At 49.0% G+C, this 12,732-nt stretch overlaps 1 protein-coding gene across 1 annotated transcript in view; it reads right to left on the bottom strand.

Moving 5' to 3' along the window:
* The window catches only part of GAB2 (GRB2 associated binding protein 2), a 127,057-nt gene extending 114,957 nt beyond the window's left edge, over positions 1-12,100 (bottom strand). Inside the window, exon 1 of the mRNA XM_064505188.1 lies at positions 11,865-12,100. Coding sequence (XP_064361258.1) covers positions 11,865-11,936 — 72 coding nt within the window. The 5' untranslated portion in view covers positions 11,937-12,100. The remainder of the gene's footprint in view (positions 1-11,864) is intronic.
* Between the last annotated feature and the right edge of the window lie 632 nt (positions 12,101-12,732).

Below are 12,732 nucleotides of genomic sequence, written 5' to 3'. Positions count from 1 at the left end.
AAAAGAGAATATTGATTGATTCTGAGTTGAAGCCTCAGCCAACACATTTTGTAACTGTTTAAGACAATGGCCCGATCCTTTCAGGGTCGCTGTTATGTTGATTTTGAAGGGAATGCTACTCAGGAACTTAAAACAGAGAGCACCTCCATGGGTACATTGGAGTTGGCCTGGATCAGAAACTGGATCTAGTAGTACCACATCAAACCATGCCCAGTTCCAGCTGGAAACTCTCTGAACATGCAGATGGAGCTAGCCCCCATCACTAGGAAAGGCCTGCCCTCAGCTCGACTCATTTAAATCTCAAAATACAGATTTTACTCCTTTGCAGTGTTCTCGTCGTCAAATCAACTTCTGCTGCTCCAGACGTTCTTACTACTCGTGTCTCGTCTCCCTTAAAAGGTGCAAATTCAGATTTGGTAGGAGAAGGCTCTCAGCAGAACCTGCTGAATGATGCAGAGGCCAAAAATCATGCAAGCTTCAACAGCTGTGACTATTTCTAAGTCTGATGCTGATGGAAGAGAAATGTCTGATTGCCTTAGTGCTAAATGGATCAACATAGGCTCTGAATTGGGTCCAACCAATACAGGAATGAGTCTCCATGGCAGGTCATGTAGCCAGAGACCGCTCATCTTGTTACAGGAGTGGATTCAGACGATGAGCTGGGACACTTTTCTCGTGGCTGTGTGATCGGTCACTTAGCAGTCCTACGATCAGTGCCCACTGCATTTTGGTGATGTGACAAACACTTTTGGTCACCTACCAGGAGAAGGGCCTTGGGGTGTTCCTGTAAGAAGTCCCACTACTCATGCTTTTGCCAAGCATGTTCTCATTCACCTTCTTTGGAAGGTGGACATCCTTCACCATTGCAGGGGCTCATCATGTAAAGCTTTCCCAGGCTCCTGATCCCATGCGTTACCCTTCACCGAAGGCTCTGCTGTCAGCGGTCCACCCACACGCATTTGTGCAGGATAAAGTCCTGACTGCTGGGAGAAAAACTCCCTGCTATCCGGCCTGCATAACTCTGCACACACCGCTAGCTTCAAACCCCAATCCCCAATTTCTGGCTTTCTGCAGGAACATGATTTCTCATCACTCCTTCTGCTCGGCACAGCCAGGAGCCCCCCAAACCACACACTCCTCGCATCTCAAGTCATTTCACACATCTGATCTCTTATATCTGTTTGGTTTTTTTTTTAAGTTTGTTTTTTCTCCCCCTACAGGTTTTGAGCCTGCCTCGGTCAGAGACCACTCACTGTCTGCATGAGCGCTGACAGCCATGGATACTATAACGTCGCGTGGTGCTGGAGGTAGGGACAAGGCTCCGCTGCCAGCTCCGCTCCCCCTTCTCCTGCCATCCCGGCTCTGCTCCCTGACCCACGAAACAATGGGCCGCTCTATTCCCTATCGCCGCACTCTTCCCACTGGAAACTCCGATCTGACGTTATGCGCGGTGCACAGTGTGCAAGGGATGGGAGGCAGGAAAGGAGAGGAAGGGAGAAAACAAGCCTCAAGTCATCGCTTCTGCCTAAAATCAAAGCAAATGACATTTTCCTACGAGCTTCCTTTCTGGAGGGAGTTATGTAGGAACAGCACAGAGAGCTGCAGAAGACCCAGAATCAAAGAAACTGTGTGCGATATCAACGGCATGAAAGCAGCTCATCTGTTTTTTGCTGTCAATAAGCTGGAAAGGGTATTTATTTTGTTTGCCCCTTCCTGTGCTAGATGGCTCTTAAGCACACAACCTGTTTGCAAGCAGCGTGAAGAGAAAGGAGCTTTAGATGTATCCAGACATGGAGGTGATCAGCTGGAGCGATGCTCTACATAGGGACGGTCATGGTGACTTTGCGAGGGAGATGCAATTAAGCAGCAGCAAGGCCCTGATGTGAGTCATGTAGCAAATCTTGCCTTTTCCACGAGGCATTGCTTCAAGCCAAGAGCATCTGGGGAGCGGTCAGAAACCGGGCGTTGTCCTTCCCCGCCAAAACAACAACTACAAAATCACAACCGAGAGTTGCCTAGATAAGTATGTAGAAGATTTGCAGACGTGACCAGCATAATGGCTAATTTAGCATGTTTGCTAACCTGATTTAGCATGATTATTGACATTAATATGGGGAGGGAGAGAAAAAAAACGCAGATGAATATAACACAGGTGTTGCCCAGTTCAGTGAAGTCCATGGTACCAGATCTACAGCATACAAGTAACACAGTTCTTTGAAACCAAAAGATTAGAGGATGCCTCAACATCACCAAAAAAAAAAGGAGCAAAAGGAAGGTTTCCCAATCATTTCTGGCAATGAGATATAATCCCAGTCCAGGGATTATGTTAAGTGGCAAAGGAACATACTTAGCAAGTCAACTTATATCCTTTGGCAGCAGTGTGAAAGTCCATGGGGATGTCCAGAAAGTCAGTGAGGAATCTGAACAGGCAAGGCAGCAGCTGTGATCATCGACAAAACTTAATCGCTGGAAATCTACAAAATTCAAAGACCACAAATCTTTGACTCAGATGTTATTTCCATCTTACCATATGGATGTGAGAGCTGGAACTCCACCAAAGAGATGTCTAAATGTCTTCCAAAGCAAATGACTTTGGAAAATACCAGGTTTAAATGGAATAAGATGCATAACAAGTACTGAGATCCCCCTAGGACAGCATCCCAGAGTTATCCAGAAGACGCAACGGAAATATTTCGGACATGTTGTCCAAAGGGTGTTGGGCAGCAGAAGAAATAAATACAGAAATGGCCAATCAAAAGAGATTGTTAGCAATATTCAGAGAAAAATAGAGAGAGTGAATGTACAGGATTTAAAGTTTCAGAGGACATGTGAAGAAAAATCCATAATAGGCAGAGGTGGAAGAGCTTTCCAAGCAACGGCAAGGAAGAAGCAATTCAAATACTTAATACAGAAATGTCTAAGAGCTGCTCTGAACTGCTCCTGACTCAAAGGCAGTTTTAAACTATAAATAAAAATGTCCCATTTATGGCCCAAGACTGAACCTCCCATCCTGAACAGGCATCATTTCAGGCAAGAAATTTCACATTTGGACGGAGAAATTCATTTCTAGGTATTAGTGTAATGCAGACAAGCAGACTGATGCAAGATTTCCCAGATACTTCTAACCCTCTCCAGGAAAACTGTGCAACAGCTCAGAAGATGGGAACTGAATAAGAAAATACAAATCCAGAAATGAAATCCCCCCCCCCCCCCCCAGGTTGCTGGCATCAAATTATTCCAGATTCACTGGAGAAACAGGCACCGCTGGCTATCTTACACAGCAAGAAACACATGCTTACAGCGCTCACATTTTCCTCTTGCTCTTTAAAGGCACAGCTTGCAGGCGAAAGACCATGAGCTCTTTTGGACCAACGCTGATTTTTTTTTGTTTTTTTTTTTTATTTAAACGTAGCACACTTTTAAATTGATGTGTGGATAGATATGCTTGATGACATATGCAAGACTGCACCAACCAGACTGTACAGGTTTACACACTGACCTCGAAGAATTCCTATTTGTAAATTTGAAAAAAACACGTCGTGAAAGACATACTTGAGGTGTAAGTAACTGTGTTCGCCTCAAGGCATGCACATGGTCTGCATCACTTCTGGAGGTCTCAGGTCTGTTTTCTGCGATTCCATGCTGAGTATTTGCTTATTCTGCTGCTAATGGCGAAAAAGAAAGAAAACAAACACAGACCACTGACTACATCTATTGGAGCTCAGGTGTAGCCTGTTCTCTGCCAATTTGCTACTGCTTAAAGCTATGCTAACCACACAGCTAATTTCACTTGTTAGCAAGGTCCAGTTGTTGATCAAACATTTCCAGATTCAGCTTGAAAAAACACATAAGTAAGAGAAACGCTTTCATGAGGGAGAGACATGGATCGGTTTGCAGCAGCCTGTTCAGGACAGCAACTCTAAAAGCTTTTGCCTAAAAGCATCCAAGCGTGGTGTGATATTAACATAATGGTGCACACCAGTGTTTTGTAAACAAGTCATTTCTAACACTGATGACTTATCAGTTGGGATGAGAGACTGAAAAAGCCAAACAGAAAAACAGCCCAACCTCTCCCTGCTGCCCAACTGCACCGCTCCGCTTATTTTGATCCCCCGGTGCGGTACGCTGGGAAAGGACAAAGGATAAGGCACAAGGATCATATGACAGCAGGAGACCCACCGCGTGACCTTGCAGAGAGAGGAACACGCTGCTCGTCTCTCCTAGGCACTGTTTTTAGACGACAAGCTTTTGGGGGCAGGTTTGTTCCTAGCATCTCTGATACAAGAACTGCTACCACGGGTGCTACTCAGAGACACGAGACCATGAGGCCTGGGAGGCTCTAGGACACCGTGTTAGATATGTCGTATGTACATAGCTTCTAAGCAGCCAAAAGAAGTCTGATCCTTAGTTACGGCATCTCAGATCCCAGATAGAAAAAGCAGAGATGACAGCATCCTTCCCCTTCCTCCCTTTGGGGGTCTTTAGAGAAAACGGCACTAAGGACCGAGCAGAGGTACCAGAGCCAGGTCCCGAGGTGGACAAGGCAGACAACGGTGGCCGAGCTCGCTCGCAGCTCTGGATGAGGAAATCACAGCAGACCGTGTTTACATGCCGCCTCTCGGCCGAGCGATAGGCCTAGGTGTGCCGCAATTAAAATCCCATAAAATGACACAGCCAAAGGACGGTGGGGGATAATGAGTATTTGTATACAGCTTCTACTGGGGTTAACCCCTTTTTGCCCAAACCCTTGGTGGGTTCGTCCTGTGGAGAAGAGATGAGGGGTGAAAGAGATTCATACCAAATGGCAGAGACCATTTAGATACCTGCTTCAGCTCCATTACTGCGCTTGGTGTGCTTCAAAGTAAATCAGTCTCTATTCCTCAATTCTTTCACCTTGAAAGACAGGGATAAATATGCTTCATCACCATTTTTAGGTGCTGTAAGATCCAAGGATATAACACCTCAGCATTATGACAGGGAAGCAGGACTTCAGAGAGTGGGAAGGATCATCTAGTCTAGGAGAGCCCTTGGCCACATCCCCAGACCACCATGCACCCTCTCTTGTAAAAATATTCACTGGAAGTACCATGCATCTCTGCAGACCACTTGCAATCATTTTCCATAGCTGACCACTTGCAATCATTTTCCGTAGCTTCACACATCACCAGCAGTTTGTGAGCAGCAGCTTGCAAACACCTGCCTAAGGTAGAAATAGTAAAGTCAAGCTCAGTTCCCAGTTGTGGGAATGATGCTTAACAAAGTACAAGCAAAAGCACTGACTTGCTCTGTGCCTCAGTTTCCCCACTCAGTCTAAACCCTTCAGGTAGATCTAGTCCCACTGAACATAAATGTCTGGCGCATCACAGCCCCAGTCCCACTCACCTCAGCTGCTACTGTAATCCAAATAAATAATATTTGCTCTGCATTTGAGTCACTACTATAAATTATGTGCTTTGGTCTGGTAAACACTATTACATCAGCTCATGCATACGACACTTGCTTTGAAAGAGAAAATAAAAAAAGGCTTCAGTATCACTTCTGGTCTCTTCCAAAGAAAAATGAATCCAGCTTCCGGTTATACTTTCCTTGAGTATTGTTTGTCTTTCTTAAGCTCAACCTGTGTTTTGCCATCATCAATCTTTTACATCCACCCTGGACTTTGCCAGGGCCACTGGCCAGTTCTGAGGTCATGATGCAGTCATGATAGACAGCTAAAGATTTATTCATGCTGTCTTCGCAAAGCCTAACCATGAGGAAAACATAGAGGTTTCACTCTCTGCACAACACACAAACCCTGTACCTGTGAGGGCATGTCCACCTTGACCAATGCGGTGCCTTGGCAAGATATGCAAGCTAGCTCTGGCCAAACCAGTTTGAGTCTCAGCAGAATAGCTGTCTTAGCACAGTACCTCCCCGAGGTCGTTAGCCTCATTAAAAAATGAAACATGGAATATACACCTGGGTGGGGAGCTCTGCTAACACAGCCGTGCTGCTTCCTAGCGCAGTGTCTCTTCCTTGTGCCACAGAGGTGTCAGATGCGTTGGGCTGGAAGGCACCTCTGTAGGTCTCTAGAACAGGCTCCCGTTTGCAGCAGGACTATTGCTAGCAGTAGATCAGGTCAGCTGGGACTTTCTCTAGCCAAGTCTTGAAAACCTCCAGAGCTGGAGATCCCACAAGCTCCACGGGTGACCTGTTGCAGTGCACCACAGCCCTCCTAGTGAGGAAGCTTCCCCAGTGTCCAGCCCGAATCTCCAAAGCTGCAGTTTGTGGTTGTTGCTCCTAGTTATGTCACCTGCCACTACCGAGAAGAGTCTGGCTCAGTCATCCCTGTAACTACCCTTCAAGCAGCTCTAAGTTGTTAGACTGGCTCTTTGCCTCCTCTTCACTGGACTGAACAAGCTCAGCTTACTTAACTTCTCCTGACGGATCTTGTAGCCTTGGCCCCTTGGTAGTCCTCCACTGGATTCCAGTAACTCAACACCCCTCTTAGCTTGTGGGGCTCAAAAGTGGCGACAATATGTCAGGTGCAGCCTCACAGGCATGAAACAGGGAGGGTAACAGTGCCCCTTGATCTGCAGGCCACAGTTCTCCTAACGTAGCCCAGCCCATGGTTTGTCTTACTGGATATGACCATACTGCTGGCTCCGTTCTGCTTGGCTCCACTGTAACCCCCAGACCCTTTTAGCAGGGCTGTCACTCAGCTGGTCCATCTTGCATGGATGGGAACTGCAGATACACGTTCAGAGTATCAAGATGAAAATATAATCCAGGTCGATCGCCTCAGACAAATGTTACAGTGGGCAAAGGAATGTAGCCCCCATACTCCCAACCAAAATGACCCAGAGAGAAGGTGACGGGAGAGAGGTTGTGTATTTTGAATCATCAATAATGATGCAGTAGAGAAACAAGTTGCGGAGGGAGCACAATCTTTGCGCAGCATTGCACAAGAGAGGCAGTGCTGCCCGCGTGCTGGAGGGCACTGCCCTTGGAAGAGAAATGCACCCCGTGACCCGCAAAACCTTTTCCTGCTCCAGTGGAGCAAGTGTTTGCCCCTCCTCTGAATCATATGACAGACAAGGGCTAAAACACTTGATGGTCCTTTTGAATCAGGCCTGGAGGTTATAAGGGAGGAGCAGGGTACAGCAAGGCAACTTGACAGCTGGAATAAAACGCAAAGCAATGGACTTCAGTGTTGCTGAAGCTCTGCACAAAGAATGTCTCTCTGCACCGGTTTGGAGGACTTCTATGAGACCAATCAGCGGATCCTGGCAACACGACTTGTGCCCTAACGCCTCTTTGCTATCCCTCCTGAATTCAGGCTAGAAATCCATAAATTCACCTAAACCAGCACTGGAAGGGACTCGGAGAACTCGGCAAATTTATTCCACCGCCTCAAAGGAGGATCGGCCCTCCTGAGGTGCTCTTAGAAGCTTCCACTGACGGAGACGCCGGGCCCTCCCCAGGCCATCTGTTCCACTGTTTCACTCTTCTTGCAGTTTGAGGTTAGGAAGTTTTTCCTAACGCTGATTTCCCTTGCAGCAGTTTGAGCTCTTCACTTCCTGGCCTTTCTGCGCTGGACATGGAGAACAGCTTACTCCTTACTCCTTTCCCCTTTGCAGCTACCTTTTATATACTCCTCTCAGCTCTAGACTAAACAACCTCATTTTCTTCAGCCTTCCCATGTTTTCTAGATTTCTGCTCATTTTTGTTGCTTTTCTCCAGATTCTCTGTAATTGGTTCCTACTCTCTGCAAAGGGGAGCACCCTGAACTAAACATAGCACCACCAAATGTGACAGCTACCCATTAAAACTCCTCGCAGATAAAAAAGGTTATCGCTTTGTATGATAGCAATTTCTTTGTATTGTGCTGCAGAGTTTAATGCATGTCCTTGCCTTCTCCCCTGACTCTAAACCTTCATACAAATTAGCGCAGCACCAAACCCCGTCTTGTACCTCAAGCATTTGAACAACCCAAGACTTCTCTGCCTCAGCGGCTCCTATCTCAGCCCACATCTTATAGCCTCATTCAGTGAAGATATTCTTGATACGCATGCACAGGTGGGATATCAAGCAACAAATCCTGGGGCCAAAAGAAGTCCTTTACTGTAAACAGAACTGCAATATCTCATCAGATCAGCCCATTAGACCTTCCGTAACCTCTTCTGCTCACCCCACAGGAGAGGACCAGGTCTTCTGATGATCTCATGAAACTTCTTCCACTTGAGGTAAAAATGACCACAGATGCGCAAAGCCAAATTCTCCTCCCAGTTAGACTAACACAAAACATTGAGTGATTGTAAAACCAGAGCAAGATGAGGAGATTTTATTTTAGTCAGAACTGTAGACATACGTCTCAGCCAGCCAGAAAACACGCTGACTTCAAGGTGCATAAATGAACAGGCAAAGTGCACTGATTTAACGATTGGAAGCTACGAGCGCTTCTCTAACTATGAGTGTTATGATTTGCATGGCTTCACCACCAGAGAGCCCACCCCGAACCCTGTCATGCCAGGCTTTGTGTAAACACAAAACAAACCCACGTATAACTCGGGAGACAACAGACAAGCATGTCCAGTGAGCGATCCCAAGGAGACAGTGAGTCAGTACGGACCAGCATGACATGCGCTGGTCTCAGCTCATCAGCCACAAAACTAAAGCCAAGGTTTTTGTTTTGGGTTGTTGGGTTTTTTTTATTATTTTTTTTTTTTTTGGTATGGGAGTTTTAAGGAGGAGCCAGGAGGAGAATTAGAAGACAGCTCTGTGCTCTGTGGCTGACTGCAAGGAGATCCTTCCATGCGTGAAAGTCAAAAGAAGAGAAGGTACAAAAGTGTTTGTAAATCAAGCAAGTGGACGTTGGAGCTTGGCATCACGAGCAGAACTAAGACTCAAGTTGATATTTTGGTACTTCCATTCCCTTTGACCTGCCGTTGTTTGGTTACTCCCTATTACCAGTACTACAGTAGCATCTGTAGGGCCCATCAGAGCTCATAGCCAATCTGTCTAGAGTCTATATGAACCCCTGCCCCAAAACAGTACATACCCTAGTTAGCAAGGCAGAAAAGGGGCACAATTCATCTCATCCCAAAGTAGTCATCGTTTGATCAGATGAATTTCACCCAAGGGAACAGTAATAATTCCTGACCCCCACCCAGCACATTGTACAAAGAGGTCCTACATAAAAGACCACCTAACCTCCCATACACACCTTCCTGCCTCTAAAGTAAAACAGAGCAGGTACTGCTGTAAAGGCAGATGAATGCTGCATGGATTAGATACAGAGGAGAGTCCCATTCCCCATGAATCTAGAAGGAAGTTAGAAAGCAAATTTAAGCATCTTCCCTGCTTGCCAACAATCTCTTTGAAAAGTAAAACCAAAACAAAAGAGAGCCCAGCACTTCCAAGTGCAGGTTCAGCAACACTCCCGTGTGCAGACATGCACATCTGAAATGTACTTGTTTAAAAAAAAAAAACCCTATCATCTTCCCTATGTCAACGCAGTAGAAGCAGAAACTTCAAACGTGATTAGCAGCATCCTGCAGGCTGCAATTCCTTCTTTGAGGTCTCCCTGCAGAACAGAAACTGAAGGCAGGAGAAAAGTGGCAATGCAGTGCCTTCCTTCTGAATCAGTACGAAAGTCAGCATAACACCATGGTGGCGGAAAACCTGCCTTTCACGCGGTGGAAAACCAAGGTCCTGGCTATGTGGTTTCGTTGCTGAACTGATGGCAGGTTTTAGAGGAGTCTGGACTCCTGACTGCATCCATATGCTCTGAACCCCTGCTAAAGGGGGCAATTTGATCAACACTAGCACCCTTAATACATGGTCTGGCTATGTAATATCACCATCTCTATATTAAAAAGCAATAGGGCAGCACCAAATGAGATATAGTACAAATTAAGGCCACACTGATCTGCAGATTTTCCATGCGACACAGCACACTTAACTAGAAGTTTTGTCTGTTAAACCGAAACTAGGAAGGAAAGAAGCAGCAAAAAAAGTAAGCTGCCTACCTAAGAATAAATGACTCCAAAAGAAGGTAGGGGCAAAATTCAGCAACTTGGGCCCACAGTCATACAGGAAGCCAGTGCAACCAGCCTGCCTTGAAGGGAGGCCCCACTGACCACAGCTCTGGGATCAGGTATAGAGGGATCCCCTCGAGTTACATTCGTCCATGACCACGTCCTGTCCCGCTATCGCTGCGTGGGACGGCCGGGCACATTTCAGAATGGCTGTGTTTCCTCTTGGGGGAATAAGGATGTTTTCAAAACATAGGTGGCTTGCAAAGCACTTTGGGATGCATCTGCATGAAAGGCACTCTTATGCACATCAATAATTAGCACTAACCACCAGCGTGTCACACCCTCACATACAGCATTTAGCAGATTTATTCGGCTCTTGCTGGAATGCTGGAGCACAAGCTCGATAGTCAGAAGGCAATGTGAGCGCCCTTTCATCGGACAGATGCTGGAGAGCTAATGATGGTTGATGAGTTAAGGCCACTGGTGACTCAGTATCAGCAATTAGTTGATTTCTGCAGGAGGAAGGTGCTTTGCTCCATTAGGCTAAAAGCATCCTCCACCGTTCAGCATGCACAGAGTCGGTCTGTCCATCTTGCAGGGAGGCTGCTGACATACATCAGGCTTTTCCTCGGTACATTTAGGGGGCAGGGAACGAAGGAACTGGATTGAATCACACATTCAATCTGCAGCCTGGAGCCAACCCGACCCTCCCAGGCATGACGACGAGTGGATGGCCAAGAGCAAACAAGCATGGTCCAAAGCGAGGAGATGCATCACCTCTGTGGTGCTGCTCTCATGTGGGACAAGGCTAGTGCTGACTGGTGAAGCAGTCACCTCCCCAGCCCTGCCCCAGCCTGTGCAATGGGACGGCTCATGTCCACCTCCCTCTCTGCGGCGTGCAGCGATGCTTCAGTCAATAACACGTCTACGGCACGGGGGAGTCCCCAGCCACACTTGTCCTGCCTGCGCTTCCCCAGATACACAGGGCCAAAAGCACCCAGAACGAAGGACAGTTTTGCTCCCGGGAAGGAAGAGCATCCCGGGAAGCACAAGCATCCCGCTGGCTCTGGGTGCTGCGGTGCCAAAGAGCTGAAACCCGGCAGAGTTGGGCCACCGGAGCCAGCGCACAGTGCTGGGACTCCATCCGCCGAGTCACAGGACGGCGGCTTCGCGTAGCCGCGCTGCCAAGCCCGCGGCCCGCTGCGAGCGCGTCAGGTGGAGGGCGCGGAGAACAGTTATGTCTTTCAGCGAGTGGGGAATGTGACGGGGCTGGCATTTGGACCCTCTTTTACAACTTCCTCGAACTGTTTGATCTCAGCCGCTAATGACACACGCAAAAAAAAAAAAAAAAAAGGGCTACCAGAGCGCGACTGGTGCAACCTTCAAAGAGTTTGAACATCAAATGATTTACAGCAACCGCAAGCGGGGAGGGGGAAGGCAGCCGTTACGGAGGGGGTGTGGGGGGGTCCGGGGTGTTATTACCTTTACTCTGGGGGACAAAGGTGCTCCCGTAAAAAGCGGTATCTCCAAAGGCGCCGGAACGGGGCGAACCCGGCCACCGCGGGCAGCAAGCGCGCAAAAGAAAAAAGAAAAAGGAAAAAAAAAAAAAAAGAAAAAAGAAGAAAAAGCCCGCGGGAGGTGGCTGCCGCCGCGGCTCGCTGCCACGCGTGGGGACGCCCCGAGCCGCGCTGCGGCCACGCCGAGCCCCGCGCGTCCCCGCGGAGCCGCGCCCGGCGCTGCGGCGGCGGCAGGTGCAGGCGGCGGCGCGGGCGCGCAGCGCCTCCGCGGAGCCCCGGCTCGCTGCCTCCCCCCCTTCCCCTCCGCCGGCCCCGCAGACCCACTTACGTATCTCCGCAACTTCTTCTCCGGCGGGGACTTGCGGAGCCAGCCCGCGCACACCACCTCGCCGCCGCTCATCGCGGGGCAGCGCGGGGGCAGCGCGGCGCTCAGCGCCGCCGGCAGCGCTCGCCCATCGCGGCGGGGGCCGCGGCCGCCGCCTCCTGCCCTGCCGCCGCCCGGCTCTGCCGGCAGCCTCCTCCCCCCGCAGCCTTCCCGGCCCCGCCGAGCCGCTGCGAGCGGGGAAGCAGGAAACTGCCTCTTTTTCCCCGGCACACCACGCCTCCCTGCCTGCCCGCCGAGCCGGCTCGTGTTAAAGACACAAAACCCCGGCGGCAGGGAGGGGGTGGTGATGGGCGGGGGGGGGGGTCCCAGGCCCGGCCCGCAGCTGGGGGGCCGCTGGGCTCCTGCCGCCCCCGGAGGTGCTGCCGCTCTTGGTGCCCGCACGGGGTGGCTGGGTACCTACATCCATCCCTATAGGCACTTGAGCGTATAGCCGGGGACCTCCCGGAGCAGAGCCGGCATCCTGCATGGAAAGTCACCCACCAGCTGTTTATTTATTTTTTTAAAAAACCCACCCCACTGTGTAAATTTATGGGGATTAATCACTAACCCCCCCCCCCCCCCAGACCCTTCCCCTCACTTCACGTATTATGTCCTTCTCACCCCAGGGAGCAGAGGGCAGCTTACGCCCTGCAGCAGTCAGGGGTTTGTGCGAGATATGAAGGAGCCGGAGGAAAACAAAGAGATGGAGGCAAAACACAGGCGAACGCCATGCTCTAGCAAAAAAAAAAAAAAATCCTCCTGGAAAAAAAAAAAGAGGGGAATCGATAAAAGCTTCATATTGTATTATTGATTTTTAAATAATGGAGCGGTG

Source organism: Dromaius novaehollandiae, chromosome 1, assembly GCF_036370855.1.
Source record: "Dromaius novaehollandiae isolate bDroNov1 chromosome 1, bDroNov1.hap1, whole genome shotgun sequence".
NCBI classification, from domain to species: domain Eukaryota; kingdom Metazoa; phylum Chordata; class Aves; order Casuariiformes; family Dromaiidae; genus Dromaius; species Dromaius novaehollandiae.
The sequence above is the reverse complement of the archived record's forward strand: the minus strand, read 5'-3'. Positions and strand labels throughout refer to the sequence as shown.